The sequence below is a fragment of the Phoxinus phoxinus genome (genome assembly GCF_949152265.1).
Source record: "Phoxinus phoxinus genome assembly, chromosome: 13".
NCBI lineage: Eukaryota > Metazoa > Chordata > Actinopteri > Cypriniformes > Leuciscidae > Phoxinus > Phoxinus phoxinus.
Window position 1 is genome coordinate 30469083 of NC_136888.1, and position 25646 is coordinate 30494728.

Below are 25646 nucleotides of genomic sequence, written 5' to 3' on the forward strand. Positions count from 1 at the left end.
AGATAGTTGTGTGTTCAGAGATAGTTGTGTGTTCAGAGATTGTTGTGTGTTCAGAGATAGTTGTGTGTTCAGAGATTGTTGTGTGTTCAGAGATTGTTGTGTGTTCAGAGATTGTTGTGTGTTCAGAGATAGTTGTGTGTTCAGAGATAGTTGTGTGTTCAGAGATAGTTGTGTGTTCAGAGATTGTTGTGTGTTCAGAGATAGTTGTGTGTTCAGAGATAGTTGTGTGTTCAGAGATAGTTGTGTGTTCAGAGATAGTTGTGTGTTCAGAGATAGTTGTGTGTTCAGAGATAGTTGTGTGTTCAGAGATAGTTGTGTGTTCAGAGATTGTTGTGTGTTCAGAGATTGTTGTGTGTTCAGAGATAGTTGTGTGTTCAGAGATAGTTGTGTGTTCAGAGATAGTTGTGTGTTCAGAGATTGTTGTGTGTTCAGAGATAGTTGTGTGTTCAGAGATAGTTGTGTGTTCAGAGATAGTTGTGTGTTCAGAGATAGTTGTGTGTTCAGAGATAGTTGTGTGTTCAGAGATAGTTGTGTGTTCAGAGATTGTTGTGTGTTCAGAGATTGTTGTGTGTTCAGAGATTGTTGTGTGTTCAGAGATAGTTGTGTGTTCAGAGATAGTTGTGTGTTCAGAGATAGTTGTGTGTTCAGAGATTGTTGTGTGTAGCGAGTGCTTATTTGAGTTACTGTTGCCTTTCTATCCGCTGAACCAGTCTCGAACAATTCTCCTCTGATATCAACAAGACATTTTCAGCCACAGAACTGCCGTTCACTGGATATTTCCTCTTTTTCTGATCATTCTCTGTAAACTCTAGAGATGGTTACGTGTGAAAATCCCAGTAGATCATCAGTTTCTGAAATACCAGTCCGTCTGGCACCAACAACCATGCCACGTTCAAACTCACTTATATCCCCTTTCTTCCCCGTTCTGATGCTCAGTTCGAACTTCAGCGGATCATCTTGACCATTTCTACATGCCTAAATACATTGAGTTTCTGCCATGTGATTGGCTGATTAGATGTTTGCATTAATAAGCAGTTGAACAGGTGTACCTAATAAAGTGGCCAGTGAGTGTATTATGTAATGTTGTAATGGAATTGCAAAAATGTAAACTTGGTATGGCAATTTTATAAATGGAGCTTGAGGTAAGTAGTTTTAAGTTTTAGCACCCTGACGCGTTGATCAATACGCCATTTCATGTTGCATTTTTATTGGCTAGTCAGTAGACGTAGGTCGTAGCAGCAAACACACTGTGAGATGATCATGCTAAATTTCGGAAACTGTCAGAAAATTAGCGCAGGCTGTCTTTGGTTGCAAGACCGTGACAAGGGCCGCCGTGTCACTGCACAACTTAGGACCGCAGTTTAGGAGCCACAACCACAGAAATCGCCACAATTGGTCATCTTTCATCTGGGACAGCCCAAAATCGTATAATGTGTACTGGGCATTAAACACAATGGCAGCAAAGCACATTTCCTGGCACCGTACAACTAGAGCTGCTGTTTGGTGACGCTCTGAGCTTATCCGAGAAATATGACTCTTCTTCAAAACTTGCTGCAAATTTGCCAGTATAACGAGTGCTGGCTAAGCAAAGACGCTTCTTTTGAGTTCAGGAATATGCAGCGGACCTCAATGCATTACTATAGGAAGTGCATGCTTGTGTGTGTGGTGTTAAACAAAGCCAAGATGAATGAATGAATGAATGAATGAGAGACAGAAAGCTTTTTGTGTGTGTATACTGTATGTAAGGTTGTGTGACAATGGAAGAAGCAGATATATGTGTGTGTGGGTGTATCGCTAATCGAGTGAATAGCTGGGGCCACTGGAACAAGCATCATTGAGACATATTAAATGCAAGGCTATAAAAACCGCAGACAGGGGCAGCGTGTAATGGACTCCGACCAGGCAGGCCTGCTAAAGGTCTACTCGATACTCAAATCGCTCTGTGATTTGAAGACTCCCTTTAGTCCGATAAAATCTCAGCACAGCACAGCTCACAGAATGAAACTTTATGGGATTGTTCACAAAAAAAAAATCATTTACTCACCATTATAACATTTTTAAACCTTTTTTTTTTAATGGAACACAAAAGGAGATACTTTGTTGAATGTTTAAGCTGCTCTTTTCCATAAAGCAAAAAATATTGTGACCACAAAGCCAACATGAATGTGGCATGGAAATTCGGTCCGATTTGTCCGATGATGATAATTCACTCTTTGACAGTAGGTGGCGCTTACACCATGGTACACAAATCTCTGCACAAATTTTAGTTTCTGATACCCACTTGTCACAAGAGAATAAAGGAATTCAAACAGTATTTACATGTTTTCAAATGGAAAATCTTATTGGTTGGCCAGCATGTTTTGCTGTGCAATGGATAAGAGATTAGAGCAATCCATCACACTGACACATGCAAATTATCATGTCTGTTTGAGAAGATGCATTATCAGCCATTTAATTCTAATCTAAATGTTTATCACAGAATTTTCACACCTAAAAGTCATCTTTGTGTGAAAACAGGCAAACTCTCAAATCTTACTATGCTAACTAAAACTATGCTAGTTTTTATTTTTATCAGAAAAAAATGTTTTTAGCTTTCAGTTTAGTTCTCATAACCCTGGTCGCTGCTTTTGTTGAATGTAAAAGAGCAGCTCTGACATTCTGCAACATTTCTCCTTTTGTATTCCACAGAAAAAGAAAGTTGGAGTAGTAGGTCAGTGTATCCATGCATAATATGGAAAATAATCTTCCAAAATCTTTTTTTGTGTGTTTCACAAGCTAACCCAAAATCTAAAATGTACAGCATTGATCCCAGACTCCCACTTCCTGTCATTTTGTGTGATTAATAGGACAGATCGGATCCATCCAGGCAGGAACGCACAGAATTTTCAGAGACAAGACTTTTTTATGGAGTCCCACAAGGCTCTGTACTCGGTTTTATTAGCATAACGCTACAGAGACTGAGACAGCAAGACAAGACCTCTGCTAAAGCGAGCGGTGAAGGGCCTTCAAGTGGAGCACAAGTGCTGATGAAGAAAGGAAAGAGCGTGATTGGGCAAGGAGAGAGAGCAAGAAAAAGACAAAAGCTACTTTTTTACTCTACTAAATCACTCATCTTCATCATACTGCCTTTATCAAGCCGCTGGATGCTGTAAATATAGAACTGACTGGAAAAAAATTGCAGATTGTAAAAGCAGAAAGAACGAAGGGTTGAAAGAGAAAAAGGGGAGAGGGGCCAATGCTGCATAATTAGCCCGAGCTGCTTGGTTACCTTCCAAACAGAGGAAAGGATACTCTGAGCTGGAGAAGAGGCGGGGACAGAGAGAGAGAGAGAGAGAGAGAGAGAGAGAGAGAGAGAGAGAGAGAGAGAGAGAGAGAGAGAGAGAGATATGAAGGGGATGATTGCATTCCACACACACTTGAAGCCCAGTCTCCCTAGGAGACGCAGGATAGCAGCATGACACTGCAGCATCTACACTAGAGCAAAACTGTGCGATTTTATGTGTCACGTTGAGAGTGTGTGAGAGCCAGAGAGAAAGAGAAGTTCAGTTAGCAGAGAGAGCAAAGTAACAGCAGGAGAGCAAGCAAAGTAAAAGATATCAAGAGGAACAAGAAAGAGACTGTGGGAGTGACAGGAGAGATGCGCGTGGGGATGAAGTGGGTTTGTCGGAGGAGTTGAGCCGTGCCGCTCACACGAACACACACACTCACTACACACATCTCCAAAAGCTCAGGAAGGAGGAGAGGATGAAGAAACACTCGGCCCGAGTGGCCCCTCTCAGCTCCTATAGCGCCCAGGTGCTCACCTGCCCCATCTCTGAAGGTAAAACGCAATGTTTGTGTGTTTCTGAATACTAAATCGTCCCCAGAAATGAGCTAAATCTGAGAAATCATTCCTTGGGAGATGTTCAGGGACATCCTTAAAGGTAGAAAATGTTCAAAAATGTTTTGTTTTTATTTTAAACCTTTTTTTTTTTTGTAGTTTTAGTTTAGGACTAGCGTTAGAGTTTGGGTGATGGTTTAAGCTAGTAATTATAATTATTTATAATTAAGTCTATGTGTATTCTCATTTAGATAGCTAAAGTAGTGTGTGTTTGAGTAAGGAAAGATTGTGTACGTAAGAAAGGGAAAAAATAGAAAAATGTACAAAATCGCAAGTTAGCATGGTGTGAAATGTGTCGAGTGTGTGTTTCTGTGTGTGTGTGTGTGTGTGTGTGTGTGTGTGTGTGTGTGTGTGTGTTTGGTTTCAGAGCTTTGTGTGTTTGCAACTAAGCAGAAAAGGAGCCACCTCAGCAGTTTATATCACATTTTCAGTATTAAATTACCTTTTATTTAATGATGTACGGTTTGTCTATTTAAGCATGATACAGGTTTCACGGTGCTGTGGGGTTTTCAGAGTAACACTTTACAATAAGGTCTCATTTATTAACATTAGTTAATGCATTAACCAACTTTAACACAGGTTTTTTTTTTTTTACAACATTTTATAATCTTTGTCAATGTTATTTAATAAAAATACAATTGTTCATGTTAGTTCATGTTGCATTTAGTGTTATCTCTTCATAAATACATTAAGGGACACACAGGAGGCATTAGCCAGCAGTGATTCACTTTCAGTGTTTGTTTTCATTGTTAATACGTTTATGCTGTACAGAATTTCTGTAAATGTCTGTGTTTCATTGAAAATGTGTTTGAGTTTAAGATTGTGTGAATCATGCATGCTGTTTCTTGCCTGTGTGCTTGTGTTTGGTTAAGCGTTAAATAAACAGTCCAATCCTCCGGGATACTGTTATAAAGATGTGGATTTACCACACTAGAGTCCATTAGGATGTCTAATGACTTTTCAGTTGTGTTTTGGTGTTGACTGTGGTTGTGGCCACATATAGCATGCAGCACAGTTGCATTGTGGGTTGCAGTTTTTAAAACTTCCTGGTTGTGCCGTTAAAATCTGAAGTGGTAGCTCAATTTACAATAATAACTGATGTTTTAAAGATTTTTGTATTAAAATTTTGGTACATACTGGATTGGTCTCAGACAAGCTCATTGCTAATTGATTTTTATTAATTTCAATAAATGCCTATAAATGAAAGCTTCTGACTAATCTTACTACTTCTACAGGCTCAGATTTAAAGGGATATTCACCCAAAAATGAAAATTCTGTCATTTATTGCTCACCCTCATGTCGTTCCAAACCCGTAAGACTTATTTTCATGTTCAGAACACAAATGAAGATCTTTCTGGATGAAATATGAGAACTTTCTGTCCCTCCATGGACATGATGAAAAGATTTAATTTAGGCTTTTATTCACATATAGATATAAACATTAACTCGCACATCAGTTGTGGTGAACAGAAGCTCAAGCATGTTTGCTTGACGTGCGAGAACCAATGAGGTTCATTCTCAATGTTTATATGTGAATAGAAGCATAAATTCAATCTGTTCGTCATATAGCGATTGAGTCTCTTCAGAAAAGTTTGGACTAAACCATGAATCATATGGATTCATTTTACGATCTTGTTTAAAAACTACATAAGGGTGAGTAATTAATGACAGAATTTTCCTTTTTGGGTAAACTCTGCCTTTTTATTGTGGTTCATTTTTTGTACTGACATGAGGGTAAAAAAATCTAGTCAAAATTGAAATGTTTTGGGTGTAAACGATTCCAGTTCCTTTTAAAAGTATGAACTAATAAAGTAATATTTAAAAAAAAAATACTTTTAGAGTCACTGCTTGAGATATGTCAACAGCTAAACATCATAAGTCAATGATAAGTCAGTGTATATTTGCGATCCCTCCACCAAATGCCTTGTCGTAAAATTATGCTTTTGAATCTGTAAAATAACAATAGCATTTTGTGCAGCGCTGTGTAAATATGTAGGGGCGGTAAACCAGGGATTTACCATTGATGTGACATTTCTGTGCCTCCGCATCTTGGACCTGCGCTTCCCTGTATTGTTGGTTTCTGCAGGTTGTTAAGCTATCCAGTATCCGCAGGATATAAAAAGTCTGTCAGTGTGGGTGCACACTGTGGGAGCCCTTTTTCAGCCCAAACATGTCTAGAAAAGTTGTCAGGTATGGGTTTTTTCTCTTTAAAAATGGCATAATTTGAGTTGAGTTTAGATGCAACTATGTCAGAAAACATCTGGAGTCGCTCAACATCAGACAGGACAAAGGTGCTCTTAGAAAGAAGTACATCTTTCTAATATATTAATGCAGTTTTGTGGCGTCTCCCTGAACAGAATGTTGCAGGATTTCATAGGCTTTTTAAACATTGTTGAATTTACATACCTTAGTGTCTGGAAGGTTGAGGCATATGAGAATCTATAATGCAAAATGGGGTCAGTGTCTTGTTTACTGTTCATGGAAGTATCCAAGGACTTGAGCTAGTGCTGTCGATCCCTAAATACTTCGCTTTTCAAAAGCCAACAGAACAACCACATCCAAGTACTTTATCCCATCAGTTAGAACACACATTTTAACTAATGTTCAAAAAATGTTAAATCTTTATGTATATTAATCTTTATATAGTCTTTATATTGTATGTATTATAAAACTGGAAAAAAAATGTGAAAAAAAAATCTTTTTTTTTTGGTGCAAATTTCATGAAATGTTATTCAAAGAATGTCATTACATTTTAGGGAGTCACATCACATGACATTTTGATAGGCTGAACTAACCTTGCTCATAAAAGATCAAATTATCTGATATTTTAAGAGACTTATATGCCCTATCACGAGCACCCTTCTGAAACCTAAAATGATAAATGGCCCTACGGTCTCTAGACTTAATGGACACGCGGCAGCCATTGTAAGTCCACAGGACTGTAAGTGCATATGAAGTGTGCCATTTGGGACAGGGCCACAGAGCACACAATCATGAGGGTCATGATGGCATTTCCTGTTTAGTTCTCTCTTTTTTTTTGCATGCCTCTGGATGTTGCGCCACATGACCGTGATTTGGTGGACTAATGTCGCAGTTCTCAAGTCATTGTATCTATGAACGCCATTTTTGATTTATTTTTGAACATGTTATGTATAAACACATTAATCTAACACTTACGAAAGATCAGTAATAAATGCTTTCCCCCTGCATTTCAATCAGGGTGAGATCCATGGCTTGATAGCGCGATCACAACAACAAAGTGGCTTTGTGTGTGTGTGTGTGTAGACATTCTTGCTGACCCGGCACACTGCAAGCTAGTGACCATGGGCCAGCGCATGTCATCTTTTATTCCTGGTCTGGTGTAAATTGATCACTCTTGAGTCTACAGCAGATCTTGGCTGTGTGATACTAGCGCTCTTCCCCTCTATTCAATCTCCCATCACCTCCCATTCACCACTGCTCTCTCTCTATCTATCCATCCATCCATCCATCCATCTATCTATCTATTAGGGGTGTAACGGTACACAACATTAACGTTTGCAAAATGGTATCTGTCTGTTTACTGACAAAAACCCTTCAGCATGAGGTGTAATGTTGTCAGTACAGCTTCTATGAAGGAGGTCATGACTGATGACAGACAGGATGTTTTCTGATTGGCCGATGTTTTTGTGGGCGCCCTGCGGTGTCGAGTTTCTATGTATATCCCACTATATGTGAATTGTCTCTGTGCTTCTCCATGACCCTGTGAAGCTATTTTTGACAGAGCTTGACTGTGCGGCGTAGGCAGATTTTAAAACGCTGTCCAGCATTAGTGCTTCACCTGCAGGTAACCGACACTGACAGCTCCTGATCAATACATCCGTATACGAACCACAGAGAAACATCAGGGGCAGCTGCACGAGGAAGTGTTGGTGAATTTCTCATGAATAAATCACATCAACAAAGCACATAATTAGCATTTCCTAACCCTGGCTAAAAATAGCCTGTACTGTGTTCCAAAATTTGACCAAGTAAAAGACAGGAACAGATCTCGCTATACTGCAGGTAAGAACAGAAAGAAGAAGAAAGTACAACAAACTTTTAAGTATATTTGCATTTCCTGCCGTAAATACCAGTGTTTGCAGAGTAACAAAGGAATAGTTTTCAGGTTTTTGGCAAAGAATAGTTAGAAACAAAGTAAACTCGAACATATAGTTGATCAAGGGAAAGATGAAGAAAAGTCCAATCACAATTCAGAATTAGAGAGATGATTTTTAATTTTTAATTTTTTTATTTGAATTTTTTATTTTAATTTTTGAATTTTTTACGATTTTGATGATTTTGAACAACAAACTTTTAAGTATATTTGCATTTCTTGCCATAAATACCAGTGTTTGCAGAGTAACAAAGGAATAGTTTTCAGTTTTTTGGCAAAGCATAGTTAGAAACAAAGTAAACTCGAACATATAGTTGATCAAGGGAGAGATGAAGAAAATTTTGAATACTGAATATTCTATAAGCCTAATGGGAGATTTTCAGACTGTAAAAGTGTGCAATTACAGTTTAAAGTAAAGTTTTACACCTAAAGAAGTGTTTACATATTTATTTATTTTAACCATTTCTTAAGCCACTTTTTCAAAACTCTTCTCACAGTGATCACAACAGCAGTGAATGTCAGCAAATCTGTGGATAATTCATCATTGCTTTGGCACAAAATGCATTCAATGACATCTGTCGAATTGAAATTACATGAATTATATTCTCACTCAAACATCACCAAAACTGTGTACCTACAGGCCAATTTGCACACATTATACTTAAGTTCAAAACCTAACATAATACAAAATAATCCAGAAATTTGCTACATTTATGCAGGGATTCCATATACAAATATATTCTAAATCGGAAAAAAATGAAACACTGTCAAAACGATTAGATTTAGCTGAACACCTACACAGGTGTTAGTCTTTCAATTTCATTACCATTTATATAAAGGGGGAAACCTTAGGAATAATTTTGTACTGTAAGTAATGGACCATGTGAGATATACTGCAGTGAAATATAAGCAGCAGAGAGTGTTATTCTTGTTTCGTGAAGACATTTTTACAAAAGAAAACATTGTATAATGCGACCTGTTGTTAGTGTTTTTAGCTCAATGTTTTATGAGTGACAAAGTGTGTTTGTTGGTTGACAACCTTTGCCGGTGTTGTGGAAGAATGACTTGATTTGAGACATGTTTTGCTAGTTTTATTGCAATTTGAATTAAAAATGTACTGCTGTGCCAAGTTGAAAGTTGGTTAGGAGAATTGTGTGAAAATGACCTACTGTAAGTATTGAGAAATCTTTGTTAGTGATTGTGAACAACTGTAATATGATGTAGACTTGCATGAGAACATTAGTAGCCTACTTCTTATTATATGTGTAAAGGTGCGTTCACATTAGCACAGTTTTGTGGAAAGAATGGTCCAGTGTCTATTGTTAATAGTGTAGCGATGTATGAAGCACAGCTCACATTTTGCAAAGGGCAGATCCCACGTAACAAAATTACGACTGAACTTTTCATAATAATGCATAAGGTAATGAATTTAGCTAGCATGCAAACAAGGGGGTTTGTTGAATGTAGGCACAATTTTATGATCTTATGTCCTCGAACCCTGGTTTACATCACGCTCCAAGTCTATACTTTCTTATCACCAGCCAAGTACATACTTGAGACACACCCACTAAACATTTAATGATAGCGCTTTATTTTACAGTCCTGTTTCCCATGTACATATGTACTTATTATAGTTATTAAAATAACTGAGTAATAACTAAGTACTAACCCTGAACCAACCCCTAAACATAACCTTAAAGCTACACTGTGTAATTTTTTAAGTTGATTCTTAGCAAAAAACACTTTGCTCTAAAAACATTTTAGGAGCAGTGAATTGCAATGTTTCTAAAATGTTATAATATCCAGTGTTCTAGTTGTAATTAGTTAAAATGTTATTTAAAAGGTTATGATATTGTTAGTACAACGTTCTCCTAACTTTACGTTCTCAGAATATAACATTCTTTGAATGTTTATTTGTAATAATCCAATAACGTTAACGTTAACATTTAGCAAATATTAATATCATAAGGAATGTTATTCTGAGAATGTTTTCTCTCAACATCATGAGAACGCATATAAAATATTGATGTTTTAAGAACGTTCTATAAATGTTATTTTAAGAACGTTTAATCTTAACATTTAAATACCGTTCACAAAACATTTGTAGGAATGTTCCCTCCCTGTTAGCTGGGAAATTATCTACAAAATAACATTTGAATGGACTATGTTAAGCACAGTTGGAGCTGCAGAAGAAGTATAACACACAAGGGATTTCATAATCCAGATTTATTACCAGGGATATAATGAGGCAAGGATGTATAATGCGTGCTGTAATGGTGCAATACTGATCTCTGTGTTGCAGGAGAGGAGGGCTCAGAATCACATGCAGAGACTCCAGGCAGTGAAACCAGTGGAGAAGCCACCGCATATCAGACCTGCGCCAACACAGTGCTCAAGGTGCTGGGGGGCTTACTGGTGGTGCTGTGCATCTCCTCGTCCTGGGTCGGCACCACACAAGTGGTTCAGCTCACGTTCAAGTCCTTCTCCTGTCCCTTTTTCATCACATGGTTCAGCACCAACTGGAACATTCTCTTCTTCCCGCTCTACTACTCTGGGCACGTGGCCACTACCAGAGAAAAACAGACGCCCATTCAGAAATTCAGGTGAAGTCTCAATGAATGAAAGCACGTTTGGGTAGGAAGTACAATAGGAGCTGACAGGCAACTTACTGTACACCTGTTAGAGAGACAGTTCCCCTAGGGCAGGTATGGGAAACTCTGCACTGTCCTGCAGTTTAGTAGCCTGGGAAAACCCTGACGAACTTCTGGCAAATTTGAGATTTGCTCTGGAAGTCCATCAGGCCAAAAGCCCATTCAAGCCCATTTCCAATTTTTCCAAATCGAGGCACCAATCACAAACGTTGAGGCGGGCTTTACACGATGCCGATCGCTCTGATTGGTTTTAGGTCTATCCAATTGCGCCCAGAGGCATTTGAGCGACGTCCGTTGGTGACGCCCCTTTGGAAATGGGCTGTGAATGAACCTTCCCCAGACTCTCAGTTACAACTGAGAAGGGTCTGGTGTCAACCAGGCTAGCAGTTTAGCTCTAGCTTAGTTTAACACATCTGATTGTAATTTTCTAGGACTCCTGAAATTTTTGGTTAAACTTTTAGGCATGTATGATTTGGGATGGAGATAAACTCTGCAGGGCAATGACACTCCAGGACCAGAGTTGCCCATCCCCCATGCCCTAAAGCAAGACTCAGTAGAAACAATTTAGACAAATCTCTACTTCTCTTATATTTGTGTCAATTGACACAAATATAAGAGAAGTAGAGATTTGTCTAACCCAGACTGGGTTGTCTAACCCAGCACTCTAAAAAATGCTGGGTTGTTTCAACCCAATTTTGGGTCAAATATGGACAAAACCAAACCTTGGGTTAAAAATTTAATTTAAAAATTTAACCCAACGGCTGGGTTTGTCCATATTTGACCCAAAATTGGGTTGAAACAACCCAGCATTTTTTAGTGAAGTAGATTTTCAGCTAATAATTAATGAAATTTCTGTTTTGTAATACAGCAACAAATGCAACACTTTAGTTTAGGATCCAATTCTCACTATTAACTTGTTGTTTATTAGCATGCATATTCCTAGGATATCGGCTGTTTATTAGTACGTACTTATAAAGCACATATTAATGCTTTATTCTGCATGATCATATTCTACATCCCTAATCGTCCCCAATTCCTAAACTTAACAACTTCCTTACTATTAATTGGCAGTAATTAGGAGTTTATTTAAGCAAAAGTCGTAGTTAATAGTGAGAATTAGACCCTAAACTAAAGTGTGACCACAAGTTATATGGAGCACTTTAATGATACGTTTATGATGTTTTTGGATTTTTTTTTTTGTTATGTTAGAAAATCTCAGTCTCCTTTTGATTGTAATTCCATGTAACAACTTCTGTACTAAAAACAATTCCAACGTGATCTCATGAGAAAACGTAAATATTTTACAAGTGGGTAGCTTGTTTGTATGAATTGTATGATTTGATTCATACAAAAATGTATGGCTGCAACAACTAATCGATACAATCGATTATTATCGTCAATGAAAATAATCAACAACGAATTTGATTATCGATTAGCCGCATCTGCGAGCTGTTCCCAGAAAACCATCAGCCAGTCACATCGCTTTACAGTAGTGAATACTGAATAACACATTTTTATGGACAAAAGGCATATGGAAAATAGGGGAGGACACAGAGTTTGGTACATACATGATCCAAGTTTTCTGAAACATGAGAATACGTTATTTATAAGTGCTTCAAACAAAAGCATAAGCGTTTAACGCATCTTGTCCTGTCGTGCTTTGACAGATGCATGTGATATTTAATGTTTTCAGCACGTAACTTGCATTTTATGGTTATATCCTTGTCTGTAAATGTTAGAATGTCCCGCGAGTATTTCCATTTAGCAAATTCTGAGTCTTGTTATTATTTTTAATTTAGTCGTTTTAATTTCTGCAAATCATTTTTTTAGCAAATTATTAGCCTAAGCAATCAGTTGTTTTTAGGTTTAGAATATAATGTTTGTATTTTAACCCTTTTTTGCTAGTAATGTATTAGTCTTAATTGCCATAGACGTGGAGTTCGGTTCATTTGTACTTCTGCATACAGTATTTAAAGTTGGTATGTGCAGGATTATCAAAGTAAGCTAAACATTTTCCTCTCATGTCATGATGTAGGGAATGTAGTCGGTTGTTTGGAGAGGATGGAATGTCTCTAAGGGTGTTGCTGAAGAGAACGGCGCCTTTCTCCATCTTGTGGACGCTGACTAACTACCTGTACCTGTTAGCACTGAGAAAACTGACCGCCACTGACGTCTCAGCGCTCTACTGCTGCCACAAGGCCTTCGTCTTCCTCTTGTCGTGGATTGTCCTCAAAGATCGTTTCATGGGTGTGCGGGTAGGTGGAAAAAACCTGACTATTACTCCGCTAGTTGCAGGTCAGTTGCAGAATTTCATGTCTATTTACTAATTAGCGGTCTAAGCATCAACACAATTTTTACCTCAGCAACCGTTCTACCTCAGCAATCAAGAAGTTGAAATTTGGGAAGAAATGTATTTGGTGCTTCAAAATTCACACAAAATCAGTAAAAAAAATCTTCCAAAAAGCCAATTTAAATTCAGCAGACTAGTTTTTCAATGGGAATGGCGAATCATCATGATATTTTGTATACAAGTAGAGGGTGTCCACAAGAACTTCTATACCAACATGTATGAGAATTGGCCATAGAGGGCGCTATAATGTTTACATTTTGATTTGTATCTCAGGAACTGAATGGGACAACCTCAAAATTCTTGCCTTTTAATCCTTAAATTTGCCTGAATATAGACATTTGGTTTTCATTCTTATTTCAATAAATAAATATGGTGAAATGGGGCTTAAGGCCCTCTGGGGTAAAAGGCGCATTTGACTTTATTCTATTTTAAACCGCTAGATGACACAAATTCAGCTCAGCTCTTTTCTTAACCGCTTTTAAAGGGCATGTCTAATGCTATTTCATGCATTCTGACTTATTTACACTGTTAAAGAGTTGGATTCTCATGCTAAACATGGCCAAAGTTTCAAAAAACAAGTTGGACGTATGGAGTATTTCTGTGCCAAATACACTCCTTTGTATCGTATTCGTTTAAGTTTTTTTCCGAGTATGGCCCAGTATGACGTTATAAAGTAAGTGCTTGAATGGACACTTCTTCCGGAAGAGTGCGTGCACACACACATCAACTAGAGCGAGAGCAAGGGCAACTTCCATCAATGTGCAAGTTTGGGTTATGGAAGCCGTCAGCACCGCTGTCTTCGGAAAGACTTGATACAGCGTATCTGTCTTTTATAAATCTGATAAAACTAAAGACTCTTCAGAGATATCAAGGATGCAATACTACTCTGTAGGTACTCAAGATTAACATGAGATTGGCAGAAACTGATATGTACTTTATTTGGTGAGTAGATATTTAATTAGCAGGATCGGCTTTATCACAAAATAAACCCTTGTGGGTCACATGTGCTTTACATTGAGACTGATCACCCTCTCAGGGTTTATTTTGTGACAGTGACTGGCTGATTTTAAATTATCCTCTTTACATATACTCACAATAATTTGGATCTATGAATGAATCTCCATTGTTTCAGTGAGTGAGCTGAAATGAGTTGCATTAGAAGCACTATTGACCTGTTGATATATTAAATGATTCCTGAAAGTGGAGCTTGACAATTATAGAGAAGTGATTTTTAACAGATAACAGATACAAAAGGTGAGTCAATGAGAATTAGCTATTCAACTCAAATATGAAAGCAGACAAGTGCAAATCAAAATCTTACCCTGGAGTGCACTGACGTTTATTTTAGTATAAACCTCAATTGTTTTTTGAAGGCTTTATTGATAAATAATATCTTTGTAATCTTTCCTTTTAGATTGTGGCTGCCATTATGGCTATCACAGGCATCGTGATGATGGCGTATGCTGATGGTTTCCATGGGGATTCCTTTATGGGTGTGGCCTTGGCAGTCGGCTCCGCCTCCACTTCTGCTCTCTACAAGGTCAGTCCAGATAGTTTTCCTGCTCAGCTGAAAATACTGATTCCCAGAAGACCCTTGACGAGCATTAAGACTCCGTTAGTATTGATATGCTTTTACTGCAAAACCTCTTTGTATCACCCAGGTGCTGTTTAAGATGTTCCTCGGCAGTGCCAATTTGGGAGAGGCTGCTCATTTCTTCTCCACGATGGGCTTTTTCAATCTCATCTTCATCTCCTGTGTTCCCCTTATCCTGTACTTCACCAAAGTGGAGCACTGGGGTTCCCTCTCGTCTTTGCCCTGGGGTTACCTCTGTGGCGTGGCCAGCCTTTGGCTAGGTAACATGGATTTATGAAAATAACTGATTCTTCACTAAGCCCCAACTAAAAAAAACATCACTGACCAATCTTATCTTAGCAACATTTAACCTGCAATAATACATTGTCCATTGTACAATATATATGTAATCTACAATAATCAAATTAAATATTTTTGGTTTTTTTGCTAGTTTACGCGACACAGTTTTCAACTAAAAATGGAAAACGTTTCATGCATTTTGGGCGTTTAAACGGGTTTCAAAGTGCAAGTCTTTGAAAACTATACCATTATCGTCTCTGTGTAAACTATAAAAACGCAAATTTGTGAAAACGGTGACATCATGCACATGCATATTACGTGTTTAGTCTATAGAGGCACAGTGTTTCTTTACAAAGTGACATCGCCATCTACTGGCCTGGCAGCATAAGATGTTATTTGATGTTATTAATGACTTTTTAGTCATTTTTGCGGATCCGTGTGAATGGGATCATTTTGACAACATGATGGCGGGACAACCTGTCAATCAAATGAGATCCACCAATAGAAAACCACAACCATCCAATTAATTCCTGATGGACAAAATCAGGACCTTTTTCGAGAAGCTGTTTAACTCGGATATATGTAGGGATATACCAACGCATTCTCATCCTAGGGCGTCATATACTGACACTTGTGACAAATCGTCTACATCCAACGCACATGGCACCCTTTAGCGTCAATATGACACGCACAGTTATGGTTGGGTTTAGGTCTGGGGTAGTGTTAGGGTTAGACCGCTAGGAGGCGCCTTCTGGCCCAGTTCTATCTGCGTCTCATATTGACGCTAAAGGGTGCCATGTACGTTGGATGTAGACGATTTGTCAAAGCGTCAGTATATGACGCCTTGGGATGAGATCGGGCTGGATATACATAAGGCAGAAAAGGCTATCGCAACTTCCATTTCATGCCAACTTTTAGGTTTGTATACAAGTTTGTATACATTTACTGGCGTTAAATCCTGCTGATGGTTTACCGCTTGATCACTGCATGTTCAGATGTGAGGTAGTGTTGTAGTAGATCAAATACAACCCTTAAGTACACACTTCCAAGAGTGCTTTAAGTGCGTAGTAAGCCAGAGAAATCAGGTTAGAATTCAGAATAGCATTTCTTTGATATCCAATATGTGCTGCATCAGATGTGTAAAGCTCGATAGTAACAGATCCACTTATATTTACTGTATATTTGAGCTGAACCGGAGCTCTGTGGCTCTAGGGTGGTTTAAGGATAATATGATATCCATTAACTTTTGTCACTCGTTCAAATCACGTGATGTTCTCTGTGTATTTAGCCACTTGGAGAGGACTGAATGATAAAAGATTCTATATGACCAAACAAACCAGTACATAAAGTTCCTGTTTCTTATTTCTCTCTCACTCTTCCTGTTGTAGTATTTAACATCCTGGTCAATGTAGGAGTGGTACTCACATATCCTATTCTCATATCCATCGGGACGTTACTCAGTGTTCCAGGCAATGCAGGTGCGTGAGTCTGTACACCACACACACACACACACACACACACACACACGTATATATACAGTATATATGAATCCAGATATGAAAATTCTCTCATCATTTACTCACTCTCTTATGTTGTTACTCTCAGTAAGACTTTCATTCATCTTCAGAACACAAATGAAGATCCATTGACAGCTACGCAACTACCACTTTGACGCTTCAAAAAGTTAATAAAGAGATCGTAAAACTAATCCATAAGAATTGAGCATTTTCGATCGCTTTATATGATGAAATGTAAACTGATATTTCCCACTGACACACTACAGCTAAATGCTTAAATAACTGTCTTAAAACCCTTTTTTTGTGTGTGTGTGTGTGTGTGAAAATACTAATGTGCCGAAGACTTTTGCACAGTACTGTATTTATGACAGGTTTTTGTGAGAAACGTACAGCAGAGCATTTCTCTCACCCTCCCCTAAAACAAAATATGAAACTCTATTATAACTGACTGTCTTGACTCGAAGCAAACAACTGCACCGTGACAAAGGGGTGGTGAGGTTGTCATGGCGACAGTAAATGCTTTAAGATGGTGCTTGTCTTTAAAGACAGTCTTTCGAGGTCAGTGTGTTAAATCTCATGTGGCTTTAGTTCAGAATGATTCACTTGCAACAAATAGTATGATTCATTTGTTATTTATGCTACATTCATGTTTGACTGTGTGCTAAATTTTGAATGAGAATGTATAAATACATTTTATTGTTTTAAACCATTTCACATTTTCATAGCCGAGGCTATGATATTTGCCTTCATTAGCACAAATTGTAAATTGCAAACTGGCACTGGATGGCAATTACTATTCATCTAAAGAGAACTCGCCCTAAAATATCAGCAACTAATGCTGATCATTTCTTTATTAACGGCAATGAGTTTTATTTCACTGGAGTTTATTGGTTGCGTGGCAGAGAGGACTTTGCTAGAGTCATTAAGTCTCACACACTGTTTAGACAGTGTGGGCACACGTTCACATTTTAATTGTTGAAACTCACTCTATGTAGTTAAGTAATTAATAGGAGTTGCTAACAAAACACTGTATTATAAAAAGCCAGTAGGATTTCCATAAATTTTATTTGAAAACATTTTGTTAATCAAATGTAGTGTAAATAGGTGATATAAAATGATATAAAATAGGAAATTATATCATAGAGATATATCATAGAGAGAACTGTGTTGAGGTCAATAAGTTTCTATAAATGTAAAAAAATAATAATAATGTTTTACCATGTTATGACAAAGCAAAGTCAGCTCATATGTCATATACACTCACGAAACCTCAAAAGACGCGATATTTAACAACAGTTAATCGATAAATATAGATACAATCGTTTTTTAAAGGTGTACATTCACATGTATTCAAATTGTAAAGAAAATATGTTATTACTTGATTGTTTGTTTGTGTTGTATCTTGTATTGCATTCTTTGTTTGTGGTGTGTATGCAGACTTCTACTGTTTATACATCTTTACAAATCATTTATTAATTATTTGCTTTTGTTGTACCCAATCTAAAGTCGAAACAATTAATCATTTTAAAGGGGTGGTTGATTATGATTTCACTTTTCTAACTTTAGTTAGTGTGTAATGTTGCCGTTTGAGTATAAACAACATCTGCTCAAAGTTACAACGCTCAAAGTTCAAAGCAAAGGAAGATATTTTCTTTTAAATAAATTGCTTTTTAAGGACTACAACAAACGGCTGGTAGAGACTACACGACATTCCTCCCGGTTTAGTGACATCACTAACCCAAAAATTTACATAAACCCCGCCCCGATTTATATTGTCATGACAGAATATGCTAATCAGTGACTAGAAGATAGATCTCCACATCAGCAACGTAAATTCATCAACTAACCATTCAGAGACGTCCTGTTGCTTTCTACATGTTGCCACTTCTTCTTGAGTCTCTCCATCATTGTCTGACTCCGGTTTTAACATAAAAAGCTAAACGTTTTTGAACTTTTCAAAAAAAGGAAAGGTCACAAGCTGTTGAAGCTCCGCCCTCAAAAAGTGACAGTTTTAACATGCTATATAAAAATATATGTGGGGTGTTTTGAGCTAAAACTTCACATACACACTCAGAGGACATCGAAGACTTATTTTACATCTTGTGAAAAGGGCATTATACCACCCCTTTAAAATAGATTTAAGATTCAATTTAAATGCTAGTAAAAAGTTGATCAAAACCATATGAAACTGACAAGAATTCAAAGAGTAGATTTTTGCAGATGACTTTTAACCTGGCTGTTTTTCTTCCTCTGTTCAGCCATCGACGTGCTGAAGCATGAGGTGATCTTCAGCGTGGTGCGTCTGGCCGCCACCTGCATCATCTGCCTGGGCTTCCTCCTGCTGCTGCTCCCCGAGGAGTGGGACACCGTCACCCTGCGCTTCCTCACCACCCTGGCCGACAAGAAGACGGAGGAGCACGGCGAGGAGCTCACCGAATCCAGCGTCCACACGCGCAGCCGGAGCAGAGCCAACGGCGCCGTGTCCATCCCCATGGCATGACCTTTGACCTGTGAATGAGTAGCCAGCCGTCAGCATTGATCCAACACGTGACAGCCTTAGAGAAAAAAGAGAGAACGGTTTGATTGTGTTTAAAGGGTTAGTTCACCCACAAATTAAACTTAGCCCATGATTTAGGAGTATATGACTTTCTTATTTGTTTATTTATATAGCACATTTCGTCCAGAATTGTAATTCAAAGTGCTTTATAGAAGTAATTAAAATAGTCTGAATAACTTCAACAGATGCATAGGCATTTAAAATAGCATGAGTTGAGAATAAAAATTGATATAAAATATATTATATAACAGACTACCTGAATCACTGAGCTCGGAGATCCCTTGTCTGGAATAGAAGAGATTCAAAAATATTAAATAATATCCTGGCTCTTCCAAGCTTTATAATGGGAGTGAATGGTACCTTAGCTTTTGAAGTCCAAAAAAGCAAATCAATCCATCATAAATTAAAACTTAATAAACTATAATCACTGGCTTCCAGTAACAGCCGTACACAGGTCGAATTCCGGCGGAAGAGTGACCTCTGACCCGACGCATGACGTATTGAAGAACACTGAAGCGCAGAGGATTGAGCAAAGCAAAACATCGGTCACGTCTAAAAAGTCTGAAAAGAGAATTTTTACAGAGAGATGTCAGAGGAGCTTGAGTTTGTTCCTCAGCCCTGGCGTCTGAGCTTACACTACTCCTGCATCCTCCGTCATGCGTCGGGTCAGAGGTCACGCCTCCGCCAGAACTCCACTCACGTACGGTCATTGCCGGAAGCCAGTGATTATAGTTTATAAAGTTATAAATATGGATATTTTTCTCACAAAAACGCATTGCTTTGCTTCAGAAGGTCTTTTAAAACCCCATGGAGCCGTATGGATTACTTTTATGATGGATGTGCTTTTTTGGGTTTCAAAATCTTGCCCCCCTCCATGCACTCCCATTATAAGCTTGGTAGAGCCAGGATATTTTTTTTGTGTAGCACTGATGGTGTTTGGCTGAAAGAAGAAAGTCATATACACTTTGGATGGCTTGAGAGTGAGTAAATTACGGGATCATTTTCATTTTTGGGTGAACTAACCCTTCAAGGTTTTGGAAAGAAGACAAAAGAGAAAGTGAAGAGGAAGGAAGGAAGGCATCTTCTTTAATAATAACCACAACAGAAAGATAAGAACATGCAGTCCTGCTCTTTAACAGAGATGACAGTAGAGAGAAAAGCGTCCCGCTAAAACGGATATTTACTGACAGTATTTTTTTATTTTACAAAAGGGACATAGCATTCTCTTCCCTGTCGTTTCTATGGGAAGATACGCATCCATTCCATAGAAATGGACTTTCCGACTTAGTGTTCCCGCTGCACGCCGCCCCTGCACCCCCGCACCCCTCCGCTAGCCCTCCCCATGGAATGTATTCTATGAATATAGACTCTGTCAGGGCCAGTTCGGCTCACTGTACACATGAATGCATTCAGAGATCAGATATATATGTATATGAAATATGAAGATTATTTGCATTGTATGTAGTAGTGTAATATACGTAGGAGAAAAATATTATGCTTTAATGAATAAGCCTTTCTTTTCCTTTTATAATAAAATGCAAAAATAAAGATCTGCTTTGAAAACTGCCTGTCATGGTATTATTTTGGACACATGGACACATACAGGTGAAACTCGAAAAATTTGAATATCATGCAAGTTCATTTTTTTCAGTAATTCAACTTAAAAGGTGAAACTAATATATTAAATAGACTCATTACATGCAAAGTGAGATATTTCAAGCCTTTATTTGTTATAATTTTGATGATTATGGCTTACAGCTTATGAAAACCCAAAATTAGAATATTGTGAAAAGGTTTTGATTCAAGAAAGTGATTCAATATTCTAACATGAAACACATACTGTAGGCCTGTTTTCACAGACAGGGATTAGATTAAGCCAGGATCAGACCTGAGTTTAGTATTTAAGTAGCTTTTATAAACGTGCATTAGAAAAACATTACTGATGTGCATCTTGTGACAAAACAACGACACTAATATATTTAAAGATTTGTCAGTGCAAGTTGCTTTCAGTTCAAACAGCTCAAACATGCACTTTAGTCTAAGAACGGCTTAAGCCTTGTCTGTGAAACCGGGAGATTTCCAAGAGATTTGAGTTTGTCAAGTAATCTTATATATTTTGGCAGAAGACGCAAGTGTTTAATAGCCAAATTAATTCCTGGTAAAGAACCACACTACCCATAATCCTGAAGAGATCCACCAATCAGAGACGTCGCTGTTAGAATGGAGACAGAATTTGGAAAGCATTGTAATTTACATAATCTCCCCATACTTTCAAACAACATATATTTGAATATTTTGCAATGAATTGCAATAAAAAATGACAATAGAAATTGTAATAAAAATACACAGTTCAAAAGTAAAATACATTTTAAACTAAATTAATACTTTTGTTCAGCAAGGATGCATGAAATTGATCTGTTTTTATTAAATGCTGTTCTTTTCTGTTCATCAAAGCATTCAAGCAGCACAACTGTGTTTAACATTGATAATAATAGGAAATATTTATTGAGCAGCAAATCAGCATTAGAATAATTTCTGAATGATCATGTGACACTGAAGACTTGACCAATATGCTGAAAATTCAGCTTTGCGTTAAGGTTGAAAACTGTTTTAAATTGTACAAATATTGCACAGTTTTACTGTTTGTACTGTACTTTTGATCATATAAATGCAGCCTCAGTGAGCAGAACACTTCTTTTCAAAACATTTTATCGACCCCAGAACGGTAGTGTACATTGCTTTTAGACTTAATGAATGGTGTCAGAGTATTTTTAATCAATATAAAATAAACAATTGTAGCAGCAGTGTTATGAAGCTGTGAGAGATGATTATTACAAAGGTCAGATGTGTCTTGTGGCGCACTGAGCAGAGATTGTAAAGTCAGGGGATTTCCATCAAACAACACATGGCTATGAAAGACCAAAGAACACATCAAACAATACATATGTCTCTTGGAGGCATCTTGCCTCTGAAAGGGTTGATTGTCCTGGGAAAAGGTTAAAATAAAGATTATTTGGGAATCTTACCTCTGGAAAAGGGCTGATTATCCACTGGCAGGATCCCACAAGTAGAGAGAAAGACGAGAGGAGTAAGAGTTGGGGTGAATCTTACAATAAAAAAGTTGCATAGTCATTGCCAAACAGCAAATAAGAAAAATGTATAAGAATATATCCCTGGCCAGAGACAAATTCAGATGCGGTGACTGACATGCAACTTTTTTTGCTTTGTTCAATAAAGTCTTATTTGACTTCTGGAACTCCATCTTCATTTGCAAGCAAGATAAGACTTTTTTCCCCCATGACAATGGTCAGTAGTTTTGTAAACCATTACTGTTTAATTCAGAAAGATTGTAAGTTTCCAAATCTGAGTAAATCAAAACATCAGTTTAGCAGATGTTTAGGGCTTTTGCCTTAGTACAAGAAAACTAAGAAAGACAGGAGATATGAGGAGGAATGGTTCCTTTAAATGACAGCAGATTTAAACCTGCACCCGTGAGCATAAACGCTCTACAGTTTTGAGCATGTGTGAATGTAACGTCCACTGCTCACTGTGCCACAGCTCTGACCATGATACATACGGGAAAACAAACAAGCTGATTGACTGAGGAATACTCATCATTACCTCATTCCTCACTGCTATAAACACCCTGGGACACCTTCACTGTCCTGTGACAGCGGATCTGTGCGAATACATATAACGACCTTGCTTTCTTGGAAATGTAACGAGATGTGAGCTGAGTGGGCAGGCGGGACGTCTTCAGAGCGCTGGAGAAACCCATTAAATCAAATGAGGCAGAGAAAGGAAGAGAGGGGTAACAGGAGGGGAGGAATATAGAGAACAGAGGAAGTCTTTAAATCCACATTAAAGTTCACCCTGGGAGGTGCCGATAACACTCCATGTGCTGACACAGTCCAACGGGATCATTTACTGTTTTCTTTATGACCTACACTTCCATTCAAAAGTTTGGGGTTGGTAAGAAATTTAAAATGTATTTTTAAAGAAGCCTCCTACACTCTAAAAAATGCTTGGTTGTTTTAACCCAATCTTTGTCCATATTTGACCCAAAATTGGGTTAAAACAACCCAGCATAATTCATTGGATCAAAAAGACAAATGTAATTCACATTTAAAATAACTGCTTAACATTTTATATTTTTTATAATTCTAAAATTCTGATTTGGTGATACATCATCACAGTTGTAAATGTTTGTACTACTGAATAGATCAAAAATTGTTCAAAATAACAACATTTATTTGAATTTTGAAATATATATATATATTTTGTAACAAACACGTTGCTGTCACTTTTTTATCAAATCTTATTTCTTCAAAAATGAATAAAATTCATAATACCTACAATTTACATGGAAAAATACACTATATGACCAAAAGTATATAGTGTTATGGTCATAGTTTATGTTTAGTGAACTTTGTGTGCACATTCACATATACAGTAGTCAACATTTGAAGTGGATCAAAACATTTCATCAAAGTTACACTCTAAAAAATGCTGGGTTGTTTTAACCCAAATTTGGGTCTAATATGGACAAACCCAACTGTCGGGTTAACATTTATAAATAAAAAATTGAACCCAACGGCTGGGTTTGTCCATATTTGACCCAAATTTGGGTTGAAACAACCCAGCATTTTTTAGGGTGTATTCACGAATTTTGAACAATACCCGTTCTTGTCTTAGGACAACTTTGATTCAACTTTTTTGATCCACCTCAAATGTTGACTATTGTATTTAAGATTACATTTTACATCAATACCAAAAATTTACTATGAATGGGCATAACTTATACAGTATTGCTGTGTAATTGCAAGCCAGCTAGGTTAATTTTCTCCAAAGTCAGGTTATACCTGCTGTAATCCGACAAACAGAAAACTGTCACTAATTCTGTCAATCATCAAGTTCCCTGAGCGGTCGCATGCCTGAGCAATCAGAAAGACGGGCCTTCTCACCGCCGTCCAAGCATTAACACACAGTTATAAAGTAACCTGTGGGGACAGTCACCATGGAAACTTACCTCATTACGCCAAAACCGAGAAATATAAAGCGCGAGAGGGGGGCACGCACCTGCCATTTCACAACACAACTTAGCCAGAGTTTCAGTTTGTACGCTTAAGCAGCACTGAGGGGGAATACTCTTTCTTTAGGTTAAGTCAAAACTTAACCTTACGGATTCAACCTGGATACAACATTCAGATGGAGTGAGAAGTTAGGCCTGGATTACACCTTTGAAAGCAGCTTAGGAAATTTAGACTAATGTGGTTCCTTGAAAAACATATTTTGATATATATTTGATACATCACTTGGCCGGGAGTATAAATGGACCATGGGAAACAGCAACTCCAGGCCAAAGATTTGCCAAGTTGCACCATCTCTTGGTCAACCAATCGAGGGTGAGTCTCCCCTGCTTCCAACCTCACCATGGATGATAACTTATGTTAAAGGCACAGAGAAGCAAGAGAAAGGGATTGTGGGACAGAGGAAGACCAACCATCTTCCTCCGTTGACAGGAAGACACGAAGTGCCTCATATTGTTCGTTTAGAACCAGGTCAGTGGTGTGATAATTAGACTTTATGCTTAGCACTAATTATTAACAATGTTAGGCCCTGTTTTTTGTCGAGAACGCTCGCGGGTGCGCTCGACGGCGTTTTTGCGGCTTAAAAACGCAAAAAAGTGAAACCACCCTCCAGAGTGGAAATCTTAAAAACGCTCCACCATCACGTTCCCGTCTAAAGGGTAAAAACGTTAAAAACGCAAAAGTCTGCTAGACAGTGAAGGCGTCGCGTACGCGTTTACGTCACAGGCATGCGCCAGTACAGGAAAATAACAAAACATTATCAAGCTAAAATATAGCATTAATTTCATTAAAAAAAATTACGTCATTTTTGAGCGGCACGCGAAGAGCACAGAGGGTTAAAGCAGCCGCTTTACCGTATTAAACATTAAAAACTGTGTCAGCGGCTCTTTCACTTTCAGTGCTTCACATTGCCACCTAGCCGCCTGGAGTGCACACTACATTGAATTTCACACACTTTTGCGTCACCATATGCACGCAGATTTCCCCTCATAACGCTCGTCTAAACACAGAATATAAAGTGATAACGCAATGCCACTTTTGCGTTTTCTCTTCAGATCGTTTCCGTGTAAACATAGCCTTATTCTATGCAATGTGTTGCACAACATAGTTCATCTTTACTCTTTTGACCTTTAAATATCGGCAAAATAGAGTGCCGACTATCAAAGCTATTTATGTCATTGCTAAGTGAATGTTCAGACTGATTTTTTTCCCCATAATAAAATGATTGATCTTATCCTAGTTTGCATAGGCTATAAGGCTACATTTTTAATAACAAACTAGTGCTTTACTTTTTTGATAAGGCAAGACCCAACTTGGGTAAGCCATTTTAATGGGCCTGACATAGACCTTGTTTTTTATTATTTCATTCATACTTGTGTTGTTAGTTGTTATGTCACCCACAGGATCTCAAAGTGTCTGTGATAAAAGCATTATTAAGTCTCATCCACCACAGCCAGCAAAGGTCTGAACATGTTACTTTACTGTATAATTACTTTGAAGTCAGTCATACAGTCCTTCAATATAAATTTGATCCTAATTATGAAACATCATTCAACTCACAGGGGTGGCAAACAGATGTGAATCCTGCCACAC

General features: G+C 37.9%; 1 protein-coding gene across 2 annotated transcripts in view; it reads left to right on the plus strand.

The window, feature by feature from the left end:
- slc35f4 (solute carrier family 35 member F4) overlaps positions 1-20442 on the plus strand; it is a 31704-nt gene extending 11262 nt beyond the window's left edge. The window contains exons 1-7 of one of the 2 annotated variants that reach the window (XM_079632910.1): positions 3715-3820; positions 10318-10618; positions 12702-12921; positions 14431-14556; positions 14678-14870; positions 16278-16367; positions 18665-20442. In XM_079632910.1, the coding sequence (XP_079489036.1) occupies positions 3745-3820; positions 10318-10618; positions 12702-12921; positions 14431-14556; positions 14678-14870; positions 16278-16367; positions 18665-18906 (1248 nt within the window). In that variant the 5' untranslated portion in view covers positions 3715-3744 and the 3' untranslated portion in view covers positions 18907-20442. Of the gene's footprint in view, positions 1-3714; positions 3821-10317; positions 10619-12701; positions 12922-14430; positions 14557-14677; positions 14871-16277; positions 16368-18664 lie in introns of those variants that run through there. The other variant, XM_079632909.1, reaches the window with a different exon arrangement.
- The last annotated feature ends 5204 nt before the right edge of the window (positions 20443-25646 follow it).